This window comes from Ahaetulla prasina, chromosome 2 (genome assembly GCF_028640845.1).
Source record: "Ahaetulla prasina isolate Xishuangbanna chromosome 2, ASM2864084v1, whole genome shotgun sequence".
Lineage (NCBI taxonomy): Eukaryota > Metazoa > Chordata > Lepidosauria > Squamata > Colubridae > Ahaetulla > Ahaetulla prasina.
Window position 1 is genome coordinate 13,880,858 of NC_080540.1, and position 23,674 is coordinate 13,904,531.

Below are 23,674 nucleotides of genomic sequence, written 5' to 3' on the forward strand. Positions count from 1 at the left end.
AATCATAAGATACAATCATAAACCGTAAGATACAAACAACAGTCTGCTAATACAAAGCCATGCTACAAAGCCAGCAGCAGCCAAAAAAGCTAATACAATCCTTGGTCGTAAAAACAGAGGCATAGAATCAAAATCATGTGAAGTATTAATACCGCTTTATAAAACCTTAGTAAGACCACATCTGGAATACTTACTGCATCCAGTTTTGGTCATCACATTACAAACAAGATATTGAGATGTTGGGAAAAGTGCAGAGAAGAGCAACTAAGATATGAAGAAGAGTTGCGGGAACTGGATATGGCTCGTCTAGAGAAAAGAAGAACTTGTGGTCTGCCAGCAGCCTGCAGAGCTGGCAACAAAATCAGACAGCGATGAGGCTGAGATGGGGCCAGGGCCATTGGGGAGCGAGGTGCGGACTCCAGAGCCTCCAGAGACTGATAGTAGTGAGGCAGAGGAACAGGAGGAGCCTGTTCCTAATGCACGCATGAGAAGAGCTGCCAGAAGGCAAGAGCAGCTCAAGCAAAAAGGACAACTCAGGAGTAGGACCAAGAGATGATTGGCCCCTCCCATAAGGCTTAAAACAGACCAGCAACAGCATTTGGTCTTTGCTGGAAAACAATGTTGGTAGCTTCGTCTTCTGCTTCATCTACATCTTGCATTTATTTTTGTGACTTCTGAACGTTTGCCAAGAAAGGCCTTTGGCAGTTTGCCTAATTGGACCAGGAGGAGGAATTTGTGTTGGGAGGAATTTGTTTTAATTTAGTTGAACTATACTGGGAATGAAATAATTCTCAGCTGTTCGAATAAAGTTTGTTTGTTTGTTTCACGGACTGAGTTTCTTACTACCTACCTGGGCCTGGATCACAACAGGACTAGAGGTGACATGATAGCCACTTTTCAGTATTTGAGGGGCTGCCACAAAGAAGAGGGAGTCAACTTATTTTCCAAAGCACCAGAAGGCAAGAGAAGAAGCAATGGATGGAAACTAACCAAGGAGAGAAGCAACCTGGAATTAAGGAGAAACTTCCTAATAGTGAGGACAATTAACCAGTGGAAGGGCTTTTCCTTCAGACGTTGTGGGTGCTTCATCACAGGAGGTTTTTAAGAAGAGACTGGACAGCCATTTGTCTGAAATTGTACAAGGTCCCTTGCTTGAGCAGGGGGTTGGACTAGAACAGGGATGTCCAAACTTGGCCCCTTGAAGAGTGGTGGACTTCAACTCCCAGAATTCCCCAGCAAGCAACTTGCTCATGTTTATAGCTCATGCTGGCTGGGGAATTCTGGGAGTTGAAGTCCACCATTCTTCAAAGGGCCAAGTTTGGATACCTCTGGACTAGAAGACTTCCAAGGTTCCTTCCAGCTCTGTTCTGATCGATTGATTGAACGACTGATATATCAGAACACATCAATAGGAGAACATAGTAGTAAAAATGAGAAGATGAGAAGGATAAGCAGATGAGAAGGATAATAGCGACATAGCCCTACTACTACATGGGCTGTATTGCTATTGTATTGTATAGATCAGCCCATTTGGCCAACAACTAGTTTCATCAGGCCACCATTTGATAAGAAGGTCAGGGTTTGGTTGTCCAATTATTTATCAAGGAAAAAAGATAAAGTGCAAATGGACACAATAGGCCTTTGCAAGACAAAGCTCTCCTCCGTTTCTATCATTTAGCTTTACTGCCACTAAATGTGCAAAAAGAAAACTTGGGAAACAATACTATCTTATGGTATTTCCAGCAAAAGAGAGAGAGAGAGAGGGAGGGAGGGAGGGAGGGAGGGAGAGACCCTATTGCCCACAATTCTGAAAAATCTGCATGGGTCATTAGGTAAAGGTAAAGGTTCCCCTCGCACATACATGCTAGTCCTTGCCGACTCTAGGGGGCGCTGCTCATCTCCATTTCAAAGCCGAAGAGCCAGCGCTGTCCAAAGACGTCTCCGTGGTCATGTGGCCGGCATGACTCAACGCCAAAGGCGCACGGAACGCTGTTACCTTCCCACCAGAGGTGGTCCCTATTTTTTCTACTTGCATTTTTACGTGCTTTCGAAACTGCTAGGTTGGCAGAAGCTGGGACAAGTAACGGGAGCTCACCCCGTTACATGGCAGCACTAGGGATTCGAACCGCTGAGCTGCCGACCTTTCGATCGACAAGCTCAATATCCTAGCCCCTGAGCCACTGTGTCGCATGGGTCATTAACCTTGGATTAATCAAATGCAGCATTTCAATCTCAGAAGCTTTCACTTTCCTCTATACAGAACAGAATAACAGAGTTGTAAGGGACCTTGGAGGTCTTCTAGCCCAACCCCTTGCTGAGGCAGAAAGCCTATCATTTCAGACAAATGGCTGTCCAATCTCTTCTTAAAAACTTCCAGAGTTGGAGCAATCAGCTCCACTGATTAATTGTTCTAACTGTCAGGAAGTTTTCCCTTAGTTCTAGGTTGCTTCCTTTCTTGTTTAGTTTCCACACATCCATTGCTTCTTGTCTTGCTTTCTGTTGGTTTGGAGAATAAATTGACTCCCTCTTCTTTGTGGCAGCCCCTCGAAGATTGGAACAACTGCTACCATGTTGCCCCTAGTCCTTCTTTTCATTAAACTAGGCATACCCAGTTCTTGCAACCGTTCTTCATATGTTTTAGCCTCCAGTCCCCTTATCATCTTTGTTGCTCTTCCCTGCACTCTTTCTAGAGTCTCAACATCTTTTCTTACATCGTGGAGACCAAAACTGGATGCAATATTCCAAGTGCGGCCTTACCAAGGCATTATAAAGTGGTATTAATGCTTCACATGATCTTGATTCTATCCCTCTGTTAATGCAGCCCAGAACTGTGTTGGCTTTTTTGACAGCTGCAGCAAACTGCTGGCTCATATTTAGGTGATTGTCCAAACGGGCTGATCTATACAATACAAGAGCAATATAGCCCATGTAGTAGTAGTAGCAGGGTCAGGGCGCATGCATGGGGGCACTTGCATTGCATTTTGGGGATTGGGGCTGCATTAACACACATACACACGTGCGCGCTTTGGGCACTCGGCACCAAAAAGGTTAACCATCACTGCCCTATAGTATACTATTTCAGACAAATGGTTGTCCAATCTCTTCACACTTAATGTTGCCACGAAACTCCGAAACTCCGTTGTTTCTCCTTGTTTTGAAGGATTGTTTCAGACCATGTGCGTCTTCCGTACTTTTGTTTGCACTGCCTATTGCCAGGCGATCCTGAGATCAATTATCCTGAGTCTAAATCAGTTAGACTTCATATTGTGGTCATAGTCCTTGCAGATAAAGAACTGTAAGTCTTTAGAAACTATTTTTGATAGTCACATGCCAAAAAAAAAATGCTATTTGTATTTGTAGTTTGGCTTGATAAATGGTGGAAGACTAGAAGAGCAAATAGTTGGTGAATAAAAACCATGCGCCTGGGCTCCAGGCTAGATCCATTGCTTAGCAATAGCAGGGACCTGATACATTGCAGTAATCCTCTGGCATAATTCCAATTGTGAAACTTTCCTTTGTGATATTAAATCTGGGGATTTCCCAAATGACCTTTCCTCTTTTCCTGCCTCCACGACTCAGATTTTCCCAATTTCATTCCCCCCCAAACCTTGGGAATTCCTGTCCACCTGCAGACCAAGGTTTTCTGGCCTCACCCGTCTCCCACCAGACTCTAGAATTGCTTAATAGACTGTGTTATTTCCCAAAACTCAGCTGCTTTTTCGGGGTGGGGTTAGCCAACAACACGTTTGGAGGGAGGAAAATCAACATTTCATAAGCAGCTGCCCTGCATCGCTGCTGTCAGTAGCAGAGGAGTAGCAAAGGAGCAACAGAGAAACTGAAAGACAGACGGGAAAGAGAGGCAGGAATGCAGAGGGTTCGTCCACTCCTTTTCATCGCCATTGTCCTTGGGGCACTTGGCACAGGTAAGATAAAAGATTCGAGAAACACCTGGTGAACTTCTTCCAGGTGCCCAGAGCAAGGTTGTGCTGGGAGGAAGCTAATGGCTCTTGAAACCTGAAACTTCTCAGACTTTTGTCCTTCTGAAAATGATGCCACAAGGGTGTAGGAGAAGAGTTGTCACATGAAAATAATGAAGTTTTTGAAGTTTCCTTTTTTTCAGTTCTGCTGCTGGAACTCTTTGCTAATCAATATTTGCTGCTTTCTCCTGTTTTCCAGTCTTTGCTACTTGTATTTTGCATAACTGTGTTTTGGTTTTTTTTTGACATCTTCTAAATAAGGGATGGATTGTCTATTTGATTTTAGCACGATTGCTACCCTAAAAAAATAAACAAATCATAAAGTTAGAATAATGAAATGTCAGAGGAACCACAATTCTATCAAATTTGAATGGATTAAAATTTTATCTCAATAGCAAGAGGCCACTATATGGCAACATTTTATGCATGGTAAATTTGTGTGTGTAAACTGTGACTTTGTACTTTCTATGTTTTGTACTTTCTATGTTTTTTTCTCTGTGCATCCTGCTAATCATAGTTCAATAAAAATTATTTCTAGCTGCTTTTTGACATGCAGAAAGATTGGGTGACTTATAAGGGTTCTTCAATAAGAGGCAGTTTTTAAGAACCAACATTCAGTGATGATAATGTGGTCGCCTACAGGTGACCTTATTTGACCACTTCTATAGGCAATGCTTATGAAAAATGAGCAAGAGATAGAATCTTTAGCACTTGGAATCTAAGAGGTGAGAAAGCTTTCAAAAGGAATTTTGAGTTTTGAAATCAAACGTTTTCATTTCCTTTCTGAATTGCACATTTGAAAAGCCACAAATGGGCAAAGGTCTGTTTCAAAATCTGTTCAAATGCCTTGGATGTGTTTCAAAACCATTTAGGTGTCAAAATTGTGAATGCACTAGATTTTTCTGTTTATGAATCCTTTACATAGACTTATATATTTGAGGCATACACAATAGGTTTCATATTTATTCTTACGAGGAAGTTTTCAGCATATTGTAAGGCATGTCATTCATTAAGCATGGTGTGATCTTCTGGGTTTTTCCCCTTTTCCAAGTTTATGAAAAGCTATACAGTATAAGGGCAATGGCTTAGATTTTATTTATTAATCTTATTTGTTTGTTTAATTTATACAGCTGCCTATCTCAAACACATGATTCTGGACAGCCAGCAACCTTTAGAAACAAAATAACAACCATTTATAGTCCTTCTTAAAAATAATTGCACTGGAAAAGCATAATGTCAGAAAGAGAGGTTTATAAGCCTAGCTCGTTCTCTGATTTATGGAAAGATGTATTTGCTCATAAACCTCTCTTTCTGACATTAAGGGTTTTTTTTCAGTGTGCCTGTTTTTAGCAAGCGCACTGTTAGTTTGTTTTTAAAGATTGCTAGCTGCCCAGAATCATGTGTTTGAGATGGGCAGTTTGTGTAAATTAAACGAACAAATAAGATTAATGAAATAAATGAAGTGATAGCTTTTGCCTTTATATAACTTTGCATACACTGGAAAAAGGGAAAAACCCAAGATATCACACCATGCTTTAGAACTGGCAAATGCCTTACAGTATGCTGAAAACTTCCTTGTAAGAATCAATATGAAACCTATTGGGTATGCATCAAATATATATGCCTGTGTAAAGGACACATAAACAAAAAGACATATTGCATCCACAGTTTTGACACCTAAACGTTTTTTGCTTTTGCTACTGCATTTTAACAGCAGCTTATACAAGGCTAAGCATATCTCAGTAAGAATTAAGCTGAGATTTAGCACAAGTAAAGTTAAAAAGCACAGTGATTGTATTCTCTTTTAGTTTTTTTTTTTTTTTGCAAGACTGTAATCAGTTTTTAGGCCATTTATAGTGGTTTTTGTTTGTTTGGTCTCCTTCTATCAGAAATAACACAGCTCAAGATTCAGAAAGTTTATGACTATTGGTTTGAGGTTTATGGGATTTTCAGAAACAGTCCTTCCTGAACAAACTGGATTAGCCATTAGATTAAGTACACTAAATTGCAGGGTTATTGACAGACCTGCAGCTTTCATCTGGACATTTCCCAATAGAAAGAATTGTCAATATTACACCATCCCTTTCTATAAATGTGTGCACCCTTGCATACTTACAAAAGATAAACCAATTGTCTCTCAAGGGCGTGTAATCCTTAGTTTACCAAATATTGCCGGACTTCATTTCCCAGCAACCTCCAGTGTATAAGGCTAATGGTGAGGGATGCTGGGAGTTTAAGTCAACGGCACCGAAAGGCCCAGGTGGTTTCTCAGTAAAGCAGCTTTTCTCAGTCTTGGCAGTCTCAAGATGTATGGACTTCAACTCCCAGAATTCCCTAGTCAGTGTGGGGCATTATGGGAGTTGAAGTCTACACATGATGAAGCGGCCAAGGTTAAAAAATGCTGCTCCACAGGGACATCATTGCTCACGAAGGACCCCTCCCCATAATTCATTTTAGTAACAGCCTGCACTCTCTATTACAGGGGTCTCCAACCTTGGCAACTTTAAGACTTGTGGACTTCAACTCCCAGAATTCCTCAGCCAGCAAAGCTGGCTGAGGGATTCTGGGAGTTGAAGTCCACAAGTCTTAAAGTTGCCAAGGTTGGAGACCCCTGCTCTATTACACACATTGTGACAGGCAGGGGCACCACAGCTGCCATCTTGACTTTTTTGACCATGTGCCCCGTGTTTTCTTTCCAAGGCCAAGTGCCAAGATTGGATCTAGTTCTTTCCTTGCACTCTTGCAATCTCCAGCAGATATTTGTGATTTTTGGACAGCCAGTGAGAAAGGAGGGAATCTTGCCTCATGGAGTAAAGGCAGTCCTCAACTAACAACAGTTCATTTAGTGGCCATTCGAAGTTACAATGGCACTGAAAAAAGTGACATGACCGTTTTTCACACTTATGACCGTTGCAGCATCCCCATGGTCATGTGATCAAAATTCAGACACCTGGCAACTGACTCATATATAGAATAGAATAGAATAGAATAGAATAGAATAGAATAGAATAGAATAGAATAGCAGAGTTGGAAGGGACCTTGGAGGTCTTCTAGTCCAACCCCTGCTTAGGCAGGAAACCCTTCACCACTCCAGACAAATGATTATCCCATCTCTTCTTAAAAACTTCCAATGTTGGAGTATTTACAACTTCTGGAGGCAAGTTGTTCCACCTGATTAATTGTTCTAACTGTCAGGAAATTTCTCTTTAGTTCTAAGTTGCTTCTCTCCTTGATTAGTTTCCACCCATTGCTTCTTGTCCTATCCTCAGATGCTTTGGAGGTCGTAAAATGGGGCAAAACTCACTTAACAACAGTCTCACTTAGCGACAGATGTTTTGGTCTCAGTTGTGTTCAAAGGCTACCTTTATATAACACCACGTCCCTCAGAAGTAGGCTTCAAACATGTGGTTGCATTACCATCTTGACTTTATTGACCTCCTCGGGTGTCCCGATTTAAGGCTTATCATTGCATTTAGCTGGAATTTAACTTTAGCTTGTTGTTGACTTCAAATTCTGATTCCTGAGAACATAAAACAGTTTCTGGCCCTCTGACTCAAATGCTAAAGATTCAAGGACACAGTTGTTTGATAAGCTAGGTTTATTACAGATACTTGGAAATCTTTCATTAAAGTGGAAATCCAGCAATTATCAACTAGGTGCTTGAAGCCATCTATATAGCATTCCAGAGGTTCAAAACTTAGGTCAATTCTCTGTTTGGAATTCTAATCCTACACAGAATTCCCATTCAATCCTCTTCGCCTTTAGAATCTATATTTGATCCAAGCTAACCACAGAGAGAACCAAGGTAGAAAGAAACAGAAATTTCGTGACTGTCAGTACAATTAGTGGAACAACTTGCCAATGGAATGGAATGGAATGGAGTGGAGTGGAGTGGAATGGAATAGAATAGAATAGAATAGAATAGAATAGAATAGAATAGAATAGAATAGAATAGAATAGAATAGAATCTGGAAGGGGCCTTGGAGGTCTTCTAATCCAGCCCTCTACTGAAGCAGGAGAACCTATACCATTTCAGATAAGAAGTTTAGTCTCTTCTTAAAAACCTCCAGTGATGGACCGGTCACGATTTCTGGAGGCAAGCTGTTCCACTGGTTACTGTATTTTTTGGAATATAAGATGCACCTTTTTCCCCCCCTAAAAGGGGGAGAAAATTTAGGTGCGTAGCCCTACCCATCCACTGGCCCCCCCACCCTTTAGCCCAGTGGTTCTCAATCTTTATAGCGCTGCGACCCCTTTAATACAATTCCCCATGATGTGGCGACCCCTTTAATACAATTCCCCACGATGTGGCGACCCCAACCATAAAATTAGTTTCATTTTGGATTTATTGCGCCTGAAGCCGTATTGGCTAGCGATCTGAACTGCTTGCGATTGCCTTGAGGACAGAGGCATTAAAGCGGAGACTCCTCCGCTATTAAGTATATCGTGCCTGAAGCCAGATTAGGCTAGCGATTGGGAGTGATTGCAGCTGGCTTGAGAGGGAGACATCAGAGCAAAGATTTCTCTTTTTTTAATTCATTGTGCCTGAAGCCGAATTCGGCTAGCGATTTGAAGAGCATGCAGCTGGCTTGTGGAGTCAACTATTGGAGCGTGATTCTTCGACTCGCAAGTATACTTCCCATATTTCCGATGGTCTTAGGCGACCCCTGGCAAATCGTCATTTGACCCCCAATGGGGTCCCGACCCACAGGTTGAGAACCCCTGCTTTAGCCTCTGCCTCCCAGCAATTTACTCATTGCAGCAAGCAGCAAGAAGAAACAGCCCATTTCAGCTTCAGCACAGCCTAATTAGCACAAGTTGATTGTCTGTTGGATTGGCCTCCTGACTCTCAGCTCTTTTGCTGCAAGGAGGTAAATTGCTGGGAGCAGATTTTTTTTTTCTTGTGCTAATCAAGCTATGCTGAAAATGAAAATGAAAGTAAAGCAGGCTGTTTGCTGCATTGAGGCAAAATTGCTCAGCGGCAGATTTCTTTTTCTTGTTTTCCTCACCAAAAAAGGTAGGTGCGTCTTATAGTCCGGAGCGTCTTATAACTATGAAAAATACAGTAATTGTCCTCACTATTAGGGTGTTTCTCCTTAATTCCAGGTTGCTTCTCTCCTTGATTAGTTTCCATCCATTGTTTCTCGTCCTGACCTCTGGTGCTTTGGAAAATAATTTTACCCTCTTTTCTTTGTGGCAGTCCCTCAACTAATGGAAGACTGCTATCATGTCACCCCTAATTCTTCTTTTCTTTAGACTAGCCAAATCCAAATCCTGCAGTCATTCTTCATATGTTTTAGTCTCCAGGCCTTTGATCATCTTTGTTGCTCTTCTCTGAACTTTTTCCAAAGTCTCAAAAAAATTTTTTGTAGTACGGTGATCATTTGTGGATCAATAACACAATTCAATTCAATCCTTTTATTGTCAGAGTACAACATGCGTACTATGAGATTGGCTGAGTCTCCGACACTGGAAGTTTTTAAGAAGAGATTGGACAGCCATTTGTCTGTTATGGTATAGGGCCGTGATGGCGAACCTATGGCATGTGTGCCACACGTGGCATGCGGAGCCATATCTGTGGGCATGTGAGCGTTGCCCTATCTCAGCTCCACCACGCATGTGCGTGCCGGCCAGCTGATTTTCAGGCCTTCCTGGCCTACCAGAAGTCAGGAAACAGGCTGTTTCTGGCCTCCAGAGGGCCTCCGGGGGTGTGGGGAAAGCCATTTTCACCCTCCCCAGGCTCCTAGAAAGCCTCTGGAGAGCGAAAAATGGGCCTACCAGGCCCACCATGCCATTATGTGCCAAAGGTGGGAGGTCATGCACGCATGGGGAGGGTGGGGCACGGGGGGCATTGAATTATGGGTTTGGGCACGCGCGCGACCCCCCCCCCCGCGCTCCCCTCGCTTTTGGCATGCGATGGCAAAAAGGTTAGCCGTCACTGGTATAGTGTCTTCTGCTTAAGCAGGGGGTTGGGCTAGAACAGGGCTCTCCAACCTTGGCAACTTTAAGCCTGGAGGACTTCAACTCCCAGAATCCCCCAGCCAGCAAAGCTGGCTGGGGAATTCTGGGAGTTGAAGTCCTCCAGGCTTAAAGTTGCCAAGGTTGGAGATTCCTGGACTAGAAGACCTCCAAGGTCCCTTCCAGCTCTATTCTTATTTATTTATTTATTTATTTATTTATTTATTTATTTATTTATTTATTTATTTATTTATTTATCATATTTATATACCGCCCTATCTCCCAAGGGACTCAGGGCAGTTTACAGCCAAATAAAAATATACATAAATACAAGTTAAAACCCCAATTAAAAAACTTATTAAATACGGCCGAATATTAAAACCCCAATAGAATAATAAAGACCCCATTAAAACCAAATTTAAAATTTAAAATTCTAGCCCAGTCCTGCGCAGATAAAAAGTTGTGTCTTAAGCTCGCGGCGAAAGGTTCGAAGGTCAGGAAGTTGGCGAAGTCCTGGGGGAAGTTCGTTCCAGAGGGTGGGAGCCCCCACACCTTTTTCCCCCAAAAAAGAGATTGATTGAAAGTTGGCAAGGTTGAGAAACAGGTTATCACTGGAATCCTTTTAATGTTCTCTTGTGTTTCTTCCCATCAGATGTCGCGGAGGCTGTCTGTGATGTAACGAAGCAATACGAAATTGTAGGAGGCAAAACAGTAGCATTGCAAAACAACACAGTGCTTAAATATATATGCCCAGATGGCCAATACCCATACCCTACTGAATACCGGACATGCGAATGGAACAAATACTGGAGCACTATGAAAAATATAAATGATATGTACGTCTCCCGGGCCAAGTGCCAAGGTATAATTAATTTCTAAATTTAGAAAAGGAAATCTGCCTTTCAGCTTGGCCATCAAAGCAATGACACACTGAGGGGAATGTCCTTTTTCTGGAGCTCATAGTTTTGGGCCCCTTTTGATTTCATGGGGAGACCCATAGCTTTGCTGGCATCCAAATGTGCTAAAGCTAGCAATGCTGGAGCTGAAACCTTCCTGCGTGTCTTCAGTGACCAGAGATGCTGAGCATTTACTCCAAAGATCAGACTTAACGATTTTACTATCAAAAACTGATAACTTCTTATTTTTCTTCCTCATTGAACGGTGTTCAACATCAGAGAAAATACTAGATACCCGTATTTTTTTGGAGTATAAGACGCACCTTTTTCCTCCAAAAAAGAGGGTGAAAATCTGGGTGCGTCTTATACTCCAAATGTAGCCCCTCCCAGCTTCTCAAATGGAGGTTTCAGACCCTGAAAAAAACATCAGAAACGAAGCTTCAGAAAAGAAGCCCCCAAAGAGTTTCAGAAAAGAAGCCCCCTAACAGAGCTTCAGAGGCTTTTTTTCTAAAACTGTTTCAGAGGCATTAAAAAAAAAAGTTTTTTCTGAAACAGAGTTTCAGAAGTTTCAGAGGTAGAAAAAAAAGCCAAAAAAAAAAAAAAGCAAGGCACAGAGTTCACAACCAAGGAACCTGTTGCTAAAATTCACCTCTGGGAACAGCTGATTGGGGGTATTCCGGGAGGACGATCCACCTGCCAATCAGCTTTTTTCTTATTTTCCTCCCCAAAAGCTAAGGTGCGTCTTATACTCCGGTGAGTCTTATACGCCAAAAAATACGGTATATAAATTGGACAGTCCTTATTGCCAACTCAATTCTACCTCCACAATGAGGTCAAAGCATGTGTGGTCAATTGAATGCATTACCAGTGACTCTCTTTAACAAGTGGATTGCGATAAGTGAATATATAGGGCCTCTGTGGCTCAGATTGCTAAGACAGTCTGTTATTAACACAGCTGCTTGCAATTACTGCAGGTTCTAGTCCCACCAGGTCCAAGGTTGACTCAGCCTTCCATCCTTTATAAGGTAGGTAAAATGAGGACCCAGATTGTTGGGGGCAATAAGTTGACTTTGTATATAATGTACAAATGGATGAAGACTATTGCTTGACATAATGTAAGCCGCCCTGAGTCTTCGGAGAAGGGCGGGATATAAATGCAAATTTTTTTAAAAAAGTGGCTGCTTGGTTGTGTGTCGAGATGCCTCTGGTGATGTTACAGCCAGAGAGATGCTCTTCATTTGTTATCTGTCAAGCTATTTCTCAACACAGCTTAGAGCAAACACCTCTCTGGGAAAGGGGTTGGTGCCCCAGTATTGAAAGAAATAATGGTATGTGTCTATGGAGATTCTCAGTCATCCAGGTCATGGTTGTCCCAAAGGTGCTTTTTCAAGGGGCAACTGGAGTTTCTGTTTTTTCTTTGAAGATGTTTCACTTCTCATCCAAGAAGCTTCTTCAGCTCTGACTGAATGGAGGGGAAGGAGTTTAAATCCTTGGATGAGAAGTGAAACATCCGGGATAGCTCAGGCCATTAAGAAGCCTGTTATTAGAACACAGAGCCTGCAATTACTGCAGGTTCAAGCCCGGCCCAAGGTTGACTCAGCCTTCCATCCTTTATAAGGTAGGTAAAATGAGGACCCAGATTGTTGGGGGGACAATAAGTTGACTTTGTAAAAAATATACAAATAGAATGAGACTATTGCCTTATACACTGTAAGCCGCCCTGAGTCTTCGGAGAAGGGCGGGATATAAATGTAAACAAAAAAATAAAAAAATAAAAATAATTAAAAAAAACAAAACCAGAACGTCCAGTTGCCTCTTGAAGAAGCACCTTTTGGACAAGTAGTGGTATCTTTTCCCCGAAGGTGCTTTTCCAAAAGGCAACTAGACTTTCTTGTGTTTTTTTTCTCTTTGAAAACATTTCGCTTCTCATCTAAAAAGCTTCTTCAGTTCTTGGATGAGAAGCAAAACATTTTCAAGGACAAAACCCCAAAAAGTCCAGTTGCCTTTGGGACAACCATGACTGGATGATTGAGAATCACCATAGACATTAGTTAATGGTGTGTTTACTTCAGTGGTGGATTTCAAATTTTTTTACTACCAGTTCTGTGGGTGTGGCTTGGTGGACATGGCATGGCTTGGTGGGTGTGGCTTGGGGAAGGATACTGTAAAATCTCCATTCCCTCTCCACTCCAGGGGATGTTACTGCAAAATCCCCATTTCCTGGGGATTTGGGAGGCAGAGAATAGATGGGGGTGGGGCCAGTCAGAATTTTTACTACCGGTTCTCCGAACTACTCAAAATTTCCACTACCGGTTCTCCAGAACTGGTCAGAACCTGCTGAAACCCATCTCTGGTTTACTTCTCAAGAGGTAATCCTTTGGTCCAGCTATTCTTCCGACCAGTGGTGGGCTTCAAAAATTTTAGCAAGGGGTTCTCTGCCCGGTTGCTGGATGGGCATGGCCATGGTGGGCGTGGCTATGTCAGCCTTCTGTACCACAGCAGGTGGGGGAGGGGCATTTTTGCCCGTTTTCAGCCTTTCCGAACTTCCAGTAGGCCTGTGCATGCCCTGCACTTACTTGCATCCAAAACGGGCCGCATGGGGACTCCTGGGATGGGAGGGGCGGGGTGGGCAGGACCAGCCAGGAGTGGGATTTGTGGGGTTCTCTGAACTGCACAGAATCTTAGCTAGAGGTTTTCCCAAACCCCCAGCAGCCCGGCCCTCTTCTCAGCAACATAGAAAGTCTGAAATTCTGTTACAAGGCCTTGCGTCCCAGTCAGACAACCCCTCTGCACAATCTCATATGCCGAATACTGAATTAGCTCAAGAAGGAGAGGGGAGGATTAATTTATAATAACAACAGAGTTGGAAGGGACCTTGGAGGCCTTCTAGTCCAACCCCCTGCCCAGGCAGGAAACCCTACACCATCTCAGACAGATGGTTATCCAACATTTTCTTAAAAATTTCCAGTGTTGGAGCATTCACAACTTCTGCAGGCAAATCGTTCCACTTATTAATTGTTCTAACTGTCAGGAAATTTCTCCTTAGTTCTAAGTTGCTTCTTTCCTTGATCAGTTTCCACCCATTGCTTCTTGTTCTACCCTCAGGTGCTTTGGAGAACAGCCCGACTCCCTCTTCTTTGTGGCAACCCCTGAGATATTGGAACACTGCTATCATGTCTCCCCTAGTCCTTCTTTTTATTAAACTAGACATACCCAGTTCCTGCAACCGTTCTTCATATGTTCTAGCCTCCAGTCCCCTAATCATCTTTGTTGCTCTTCTCTGCACTCTTTGTTGAGGTAGAGAATATAATCGTGAAGTGCTCCATCCCACTTCCTGATAATTTATTATTCTTTTCAGATATCCGTTGCCCCAGAATTTCAGAGTTTGAAAATGGTTACTATGAGCCCCCGCAGCCATATTACAATATAAACCAGACTATCACGTTTACTTGTTATGGAGGATACAGCATGAAGGGGTCTGAAGTCCGCACCTGCCTTCCCAATGGGAAATGGAGTGGAAAAACAACCATTTGTCATGATGGAAGTAAGTGTGAAAATTAACTACATGCAAGTCCTATCACTGTTCTCACTTCAGACTTCTTTTCTTTTTTAAAAAAAGTTTTTTATTTTATAGACAAACACACATTTAGTACATCAATCATTCTGTCCATGTGACAACTCGGTGTTTTCTTCATGGCTCCATTTTTTGGTGGTTTCTTCTTTCTTCGCTTCAATTTAATCTATTACCATTTTTTCACAAGCTCAGTATTCTAATTATACCTTTCTTCGCATAATTACCAGTTGCTTATATGTCTTTTTTTTTCTAACCAATGGTAAAATTGATCCCATATCTTAAAATATTCTGAATCCTCTCTTTCTTTGATCATCAGAGTTAATCTATTCATTTCTGCACAGTCTAACATTTTTTTAATAATTTCTCCTTCCAGGGATATTTTCTCTACTTTCCAATTTTGCACAAAAACAATTCTTGCTGCTGTTATTACATCAGTGGTGGGTTTCAATTTTTTTTACTACCGGTTCTGTGGGCGTGGCTTGGTGGGTCGGCATGGCTTGGTGGGCGTGGCTTGGTGGGCGTGGCAGGGGAAGGATACTGTAAAATCTCCATTCCTTCCCCAATCTAGGGAAAGGTTACTGCAAAATCTCCATTTCCTCATGATCAGCTGGGACTTGGGAGGCAGAGAATAGATGGGGGTGGGGCCAGTCAGAATTTTTACTACCGGTTCTCCGAACTACTCAAAATTTCCGCTACCGGTTCTCCAGAACTGGTCAGAACCTGCTGAAACCCACCTCTGTATTACATATATAATCAAATAAATATTTTCCTCACTGATTTTCTCTGGTAGAATACCTAATAAGAACAGTTCCAGTTTTAAGTCAATGTGTTGTTGGGTCATTTCTTCTAACCAACCCTTTATTTTATTCCAATAACTTTTAGCTTCTGGGCCTGTCCACCACATATGATAATAAGATCCTGGTAACTGCTGACATTTCAAGCATTTAGCTGATTTATTTTGACTTCCTTTTCTTTTCTGTCTTCGAAAACACATCAGTTTTCAATATTCTGTCATCAATACTCAGCTATCAATAGACACAGCTGCCATTAGCCAGTATAGCCACCAATGCTGATGCCTCGTTTCTACACACCAGCACACCCAGATCTCATTGGTCAATATTCCCTCGAAACTTGCAAGCTGGTGTGCAGGACTCCTGTGTGATGCTCCTGTAGAAAAACCTGGATGTATTCAGTGTGGAAACGAAGCATCAACATTTCATTTACATGCCCCAAAGGTGCTTTTTCAAGAGGCAGCTGGACTTCCTTGTTTTTATTTGAAGAAATTTCGCTTCTCATCCAAAAGCTCCTTCAGCTCTTGGATAAGAAGCGAAACGTCTTCAAAGAAAAACCAGAAAGTCCAGCTGCCTCTTGAAAAAGCACCTTTGGGACAATATTGACCTGGATGACTGAGAATCTCCACAGACTCTAAAGCAGGACCAGAAATGAGCATCTCTCAGGCCATATAATGGTAGTTTTTAATTTTATCATACCATAAATATCCATGCTATCCAAACGTCAGGTCTAAAAATCACTTGTTTCAGTAGCAACATCTTTTTTTTTCCCCATCCAGCCCAAACAAGAAGTAGTGAAATATAATTTCAGACCTGGTAAAGCCAAACTTCTCTTTCCTTTGCCTCTTGTAACACTTTATATGTAACTTGTTTTTTTTTCTTTGCCATATAAATTTAGATAATTTTTATGCCATTGTTTAAATGGTCCATCAATTATCAAACTGGGTATTGTCTGAAACAAAAACATCATTTTTGGAAAAACATTAATTTTTATTACAGAGGTTCTCCCCAACAGTGACAGTTTTAATTTCTCCCATCTTAACAAACCCTTCTTAATTTCATTCCATGTCTTAACGTAATTATAATGAAATAGCATATTATTCATATTGTCAGAGTAATGCCCAAATATTTTACTTTTTCCTCAATCTTAAAACCAGTGTTCTGCATGAGTTCTATTTGCTCTTCTAAATTAATATTTTTGTTGACATCTTTGTCTTCTGATCGTTAATCTTATAACCTGCTAACACACCAAGTCCTTTTATTTTCCCATTAATGTTTCTATTCCCTTGAATCACTGGTGGTATTTAATTTTTTTTCCTACTGGTTCTGTGGGCGTGGCTTGCTGGTGGTGGTTGGTCATGTGACTGAGTGGGCATGGGTGTGAGTGACATCAAGTTGGCCATGCCCAGTCACATGACCCCATACCAGCCACGCCTACAGCTATTGCACTCTTTCTTTCTACCTATTTTCTGCCCAGGCCTGGCCTAATCTGTCAAAGGCCTCCTCCTGCATGCCGCCTGCTCTCCCTTTGCCAGTCGCACACTTCACCCCATTTCCCCTCCTTCAGAGGCCCCGGCCCTAGCCCCGCTTCTTCCCCATGACCTACTCTTTCTTTGGGCTTACCTTCCTCCCGCGGCAGCTAGTGCAGAGGGGAAGGCAAGCTCTCTTTTTCGGTGTGACTACGAGAAGCCTCCCAGCCGCTGCCTCTTTGCCAGCTGCTTCCTGGCAGCAGCGGCTGGCTGGAGGCTTCTTGTGCTGGAAACTACTGGAGGTCTCAAACGCAGCGAAAAAGGTGCTGCAGTGCCACCCTGTACTTCACGCCGGCTGTGTATGCGCACCCTATTGCCTGCTGCACCAGAACGGTTCCTGCGAGACCTCCAGACTGGCACAGCAGGCAATGGGATGTGTCTGCATGGCCTGTGTGAAGAACAGCGACGGCACTGCAGTGCCTTCTTTGGTGTGTTCGAGACCTCCAGTAATTTTCTGCGCAAGACGCCTCCAGCCAGCCGCCGCTGCTGGGAAGTGGCTGGCAAAGAGGCAGCAGCTTGGAGGCTTCTCACACGGAAAAAAGAGGAGGTGGCTGCACAGGCATTTCGCAACAAGGGGGACAAGATGTGGCCTGGTGGGGAACCCAGCAGTGACGGCTCAGCCCTGGCTTGCCTTCCCCCCTGCCACCAGCCACAGGAGGAAGGTAAGCCCGAAGAAAGAGGCGGTCATGGGGGAGGAAGCGGGGCTAGAGCTGAGGCCTCTGAAGGAGGGGAAATGGGGCAACGCATGTGACTCGCAAAAGGAGAGCAGGTGGTGAGTGGGCGGTGGCTTTGGGACATCTTTGTCTTCTCTCTTTTTGAATCCCACTGTCGTGTCCTACTCCTCCTCTGACGGCCGGGTCTGGAAAGTCTGTATCAAGCATGGCCACGAAGCCTCTGCAGCTTTGCCAAAGTCCTGTCAGAGTTCTCAGGGCAGGCAGGAATCCAAGGTGTGACTTCAGCAACCAGATTAGACTTTGCCTGACTCAAAGAATGCCAGAAAGCAGATCCTTTATATAGGCCATGGGGTGTGGCTCCATGACTCAGCACTTATCCAGGCCTGCCCCTCCCTTCCTTTTGCTGACGTCGCCTCTCCATTTTCCGGAAGCGTGGATCTGTCCACCCTCCAGCTGCCGGCAATTCTAGCTCGTGACTGACTTCATGCTCATCATGCTCACATGCTGGTGGGGGGGAGGTTTATTTGCTCAGTCTGTCCGGGCATGGTGCCAGGACTGGGGGCTGGAGGCATGCCAGGCCCTTCGTCTGCACTATCAGTCTCTGGCTGAGATAGCAGGAGATGGGAGGGGCCCGGCTGCGGAGAGGGGGGCGGGCGAGGCACAACACCCACCTTTTGTTGCTTTAATTCTTAGCTTTTTGAGGACTGAAGGATATTTCATGTATGCATGATATATTTGTTGCTAAATGCATATACTTCAAAATGACTATTTAATTCATGGTGTCCTCTCTTCCCCTACCTAGCTGGCCATTGCTCTAACCCGGGGATTCCAATTGGTGCTCGAAAAGAAGGAAGCCAATATCGGATAGAATATCGGGTCCGCTACACTTGTGATCGTGGTCTCCTCCTTTTTGGATCCAGTGAACGGATTTGCCAGGAATCAGGAAGCTGGAGTGGATCAGAACCAGAGTGTCGGCGTGAGCAGAGGGGAAAGGATGCCTGATGGGATGAATAGGGGGGTTAAATCAGGGGTAAAATCCACTTACCTTCGCTACCGGTTTACAAATGGAGCGTGCGCGTGTGTGTGCTCGCTTCGTGCTCACGCTCAACACCTCTGTGCGTGCGCAGGACCTTCTGTGCATGCGCAGAGCATCAAAAACGGGATGTGATGACGTCCAGGTGGGTGGGCGGAGCCTCCCACTGCTGGCACTACCGGTTCACCTGAACCAGATAGAACCGGCTGCACTTCACCACTGGGTTAAATACCGAAAATGTGAATCCTGGAGCTGTGAGGGGAATTCTTGATTACAAAAATTATTGTATAGGAATACCACACCTTCATCATGATTTGGTTGGTTGTTGAATTCAGGGGTTACGTCAGAGGCAAGCTTCAGATATTAGGACGAAACCATGGTTAGGTGACCTGACTTCTCTCTTGTTTTACTTACTTTCTCATCCTCCGTGCAAAATTTCTTCCTAGCTACATTAAGTCATACCTATTACACAGCTGAGGCCAGTTTGGTGTAGTGGTTAAGGCATCAGGCTAGAAACTAGGAAGCTGTGAGTTCCTTAGGCACAAAACTAGCTTTGCTGGCTGGGGGATTCTGGGAGTTGAAGTCCTCTAGGCTTAAAGTTGCCAAGGTTGGAAACTCCTGCATTAGAGAGTCTTCTAAGTTTATCCCAAAGGATCCCAGAGCAGCAAAATGTGCAACTTCCCTTCTTAATACTGCAATCCTGGTTTGCATAAAAATTAGTCCTATTTATTTATTTATTTATTATTCACATTTTTATATCGCCCTTCTCCGAAGACTCAGGGCGGTATAAAATCTGTTTTATAATCCATTACTAATTGAGCCTCTTCTTGTTCCTTCCCAGAGCCATATACTTTTGATACCCCAGAAGAAGTTGCCAACAATTTCATTTCATCTTTGACTGAAACGGCTGAAGCCTCAGATGCCAATAGAAATATCTGTAAGTCTTTGCTAATGGAACAGGCTTGGATAATTATAATTCCCTTCGTAGCATAACAAGAGAGAGACCACAATTTAATATTGTTAGATACTCCCAATTTCTCTGAGTAGTAAATATCCTAGGGCAGTTTAATGGAATGTCATTTCAATATTGGAAAAAAGAACACCGAGAGCAGAGGTGGGTTTCAGCAGGTTCTGACCAGTTCTGGAGAACCGGTAGCTGAAATTTTGAGTAGTTTGGAGAACTGATAGTAAAAATTCTGACTCGCCCCACCCCCATCTATTCTCTGCCTCCCGAGTCCCAGCTGATCAGGAGGAAATGGAGTTTTTGCAGTAACCTTCCCCTGGATTGGGGAGGGAATGGAGATTTTTCACTATCCTTCCCCTGCCACGCCCACCAAGCCACGCCCACCAAGCCACACCCACAGAACCGGTAGTAAACAAATTTGAAACCTACCACCAACCGAGAGAGTTTTTTTAAACAACAACAACAGCAACAGCAACCACTCTTCTTTCCTTTTAAGAAAGTCAACTAACAGAACTCACCGACACTGATGATGTTATCTACTTGGGTAACGAAATGTCTGCAAGCTAACAACCAAGCTTAGAAAGCACCAAGGACTCTATAGCTCAGAGGTCTTTTAAACTTGGCAGCTTTAAGACTTGTGGACTTCAACTCCCAGAATTCTCCAGCCAGCTATGCTGAGTTGAAGTCCACAAATCTTAAAGCTGTCAAGTTTGAAGACCTCTGCTATAGCTCAACCCTGAGTTACAAAGATTCTCTTCTATGAGAGAATATTTATTTATTTATTTATTTATTTATTTATTTATTTCATCAAGCATGTATTTTATGACAGATACATATGTAAACATAATTATAAATACATGTAAAGTATATGAATAAAAAAAAAACATTAGGACAGGGATGGTAGGCACGCCAGTGTGCGCTTATGCACACCCCTTACAGATCTCTTTGGAATGGTGTGAGGTCTACAGTAGACAGTCTAAGGTTAAAGTTTTGGGGAAGAAACCACAGAGTCAGGTAATGCATTCCAGGCGTTGACAACTCTGTTACTGAAGTCATATTTTCTGCAGTCTAGCTTGGATCGGTTTAACATGATTTTGTACCTATTGTGTGCTCTTGTATTGTTTTGGTTGAAGCTGAAGCTGAAGTATTCATTGGTGGTAGAACATTGTAGCAGATGATTTTATGTACTATGCTTTGGTCAGATGAAGACGGCAAAGTTCTAAATTGTCTAAGCCCAAAATTTTGAGTCTGGTGGCATAAGGTATTTTGTTGTGAGCAGAGGAGTGGAGGACTCTTCTTGTGAAATATCTCTGGACTCGTTCAATTGTATTAATGTCCGATGTGCAGTGTGGGTTCCAGACAGATGAGCTGTATTCAAGAATTGTTAAAAGCATCACAATTAAGACATTGCACAATATTTTTCTAAATATTCAAGCAGATCATTAGTTGAGGAAAAATAGAAGCATATCTCAGGGATACGTCCAAGGCAGAAGATTATACCCATAATACCCTTGGGTATGAGTCTACCGCTGTGTAGACCCCGTTCTCTCTCTGTGGATGTCTGTTAGATTGACAGCTGCTGTTACTCATAGAGATATCTGTCTGCTACCTTCTTCTGAACCACCTTGCAGCTCTGGACTGAATCTCACCTCAAAATACAGAGAAGTTCCTGATATTAAGGGAATAGCTCCTAGTTGTAATTTCCATTAATGAAACTTGCAGCAGTATGTTGTGGTAGCTGTGCCTTATTCTAAATTATTTTGTTTCAGTAGTGCCTCTATCACCTTGTGTGTAGTTTTCCCCTTCAGTGTTAAGCCAGTATTTTCTGTGCATTAAGTGTACTTGGTCATTGGGGTGCCTGTGTATATGGAAAGGCTTGCCTCCCCCCACCCGTATTTTGTAAAGAGTGTTGCATTTTTATGTATCTTGGCATCATCACAGACCAGTGATTTGGCTCTTCAGATGGACAATGCCATTTTGGCTGTAGAATCAATCATACAGATTAACAGAGTTGGAAGGGACCTTGTAGGTCATCTAGTCTAACCCCCTGCCCAAGCAGGGGACCCTACATCATTTCTGACAGATGGCAGTCCAGTCTCTTCTTGAAAGCTTCCAATGATGAAGCTCCCACAACTTTCAAAGGCAAGCTGTTCCATTGGTTGATTGTTTCTCCTTATTTCCAGATTGAATCTCTCCTTGGTCAGTTTCCATCCATTATTTCTTGTCTGGCCTTCGGGTGCTTTGGAAAATAACTTGACCCTTTCCTCTCTGTGGCAGCCCCTCAAATATTGGAACCCTGCTCTCATGTCTCCACTGGTCCTTCTCTTCACTAGACTAGCCCATGTCCAGTTCCTGCAAGCGTTCATCATATGTTTTAGCTTCCAGTCCCCTAATCATCCTGGTTGCTCTTCAGTATATACAATATCATTCAGTATATACAATACAGCTGAACTTCATTCATTAAAAACAAAACAAAAATGTGGCTTTGTATTGCACTATTGTAGTTGATTGATTGAGAGAGTGAGTGAGTGATCATGTGCTATCAGGTTGCAATTCCTTCATTCCCTAGAAAGAATGTCCAATATATCAAAACTACACATAACTGGGAAAACAAGATATGAATATTAGTTCTTTTTCTCTCCAGCCTCTACACAGAAGCGAAAGATTGTCATTAAGAAAGGAGGCACAATGAACATCTACTTTCTCCTCGATGCCTCAAAAAGTATTAATGAAAAGAATTTCAAAAGTATACAGAATGTTACAGTCAAGTTAATTGAGAAGGTAAGGAAGAATCAGATAATTTCTTTGCTCAATCCTGTACCAAGAAGTTACCAGTACTAGTTATAAACCAGGGTTTATCAACCTTCGCCTCTTTAAGACATATTGATTTTAAGACGCAGATGCTTCCTCAGCGAGCATGAATGATGAAATTAGATGGCAGAAGTAAACCACTTTTAAGATCAAGGGAATACTGGAAATGTGGAGAGCCACTGAGAAATGGCTGCCGTTGTGAGCCTGGCCCAACATAAAATTCTCAATAGCTTCATAAAATATTCTCTACCATCATGGGACACCATGCAGGGGTCTCCAAACTTGGCAACTTTACAAGTTGTGGACTTCAATTCCCAGAATTCCTCGGCTAGCCATGTTGGCTGAGGAATTTTAAGAGTTAAAGTCCACAAGTTGTAAAGTTGTGGGAGCTTTGTAAAGCTCAAGGTCCTTCCAGCCAGCAAAAAATGAGGCTAGTTTAGTGAAGTCTGCTTTGCACCAAGGCAGTTACATCATCATCATCATCATCATTATTATTATTAACTTGTATTCATTAAACATGAAACTCAGTCAACTGAATATTTAAAAATGTATCACAAATATCACTGACTGGTGCTGATGATTGATACCGGTTGCTGCCAACATCCTAGGCATCAACCAAGTATCTTCTTAAAATGTACGGTGTTCCGAGTAGCGCAGTTTTTTGCAGTTCTGCTGGTGTTATTGCAGGAAGTGCAATTTCTTGATGTATTATATAAAATTCTTGGACATGGTACCAAGTACCCCGATGAAAATGGATATCACTGTTACATGTTTCATCCATAATCATGTAGTTTCGATGGGCAGGTCCTGATATTTCATGATTTTTTTCCAGTTCTTTTTCTTTGACTCTGGCGTCTCCTATCACAGCGATATCAATAAATTGTATGCTTCGGTTTTTGACAACTGCGATATCAGGCATGTTGTGTTCTAAATGATGATTCATCTGTATTTGAAAGTCCCTTTTTTTATTCTTATTCTTATTCTTATTCTTATTATTTACTTTATTCATTAAAAATGAAACTCAGTCAACTGAACATTCAAAAATACATCACAAATAGCATTGACTGGTGCTAATGGTTGATACGGGTTGCTGCCAGCATCCTAGGTATCAACCAAGTACCTTCTTAAGATATACGATGTTCCAAGTAGCACAGTTTTTTGCAGTTCTGCTGGCGTTATTACAGAAAGCTGCAACTTGTTGATTTATTTATTTATTTATTTATTATTCGTATTTGTATACCGCCCTATCTCCCGAAGGACTCAGGGCGGTTCACAGGCAAATAAAAAACACACATATACAAATTAAGAAAACCATTAAGAAACTTATTCAAAAAGCCAAATTATTAAAAATAATATAAATATTAAAACCAATTAAAACCCCTATAAAATTTAAAAACTAGTCCAGTCCTGCGCAGATAAATAGGTGTGTTTTAAGCTCGCGACGGAAGGTTCGGAGGTCTGGAAGTT

At 42.5% G+C, this 23,674-nt stretch overlaps 1 protein-coding gene across 1 annotated transcript in view; it reads left to right on the plus strand.

Annotated features, from left to right (window-relative positions):
* LOC131190378 (uncharacterized) overlaps window positions 1–23,674 on the plus strand; it is a 147,154-nt gene that overhangs the window by 88,020 nt on the left and 35,460 nt on the right. Inside the window, exons 19-24 of the mRNA XM_058167698.1 lie at window positions 6,678–6,757; window positions 10,588–10,797; window positions 14,190–14,375; window positions 18,202–18,375; window positions 19,274–19,369; window positions 22,041–22,177. Coding sequence (XP_058023681.1) covers window positions 6,678–6,757; window positions 10,588–10,797; window positions 14,190–14,375; window positions 18,202–18,375; window positions 19,274–19,369; window positions 22,041–22,177 — 883 coding nt within the window. The remainder of the gene's footprint in view (window positions 1–6,677; window positions 6,758–10,587; window positions 10,798–14,189; window positions 14,376–18,201; window positions 18,376–19,273; window positions 19,370–22,040; window positions 22,178–23,674) is intronic.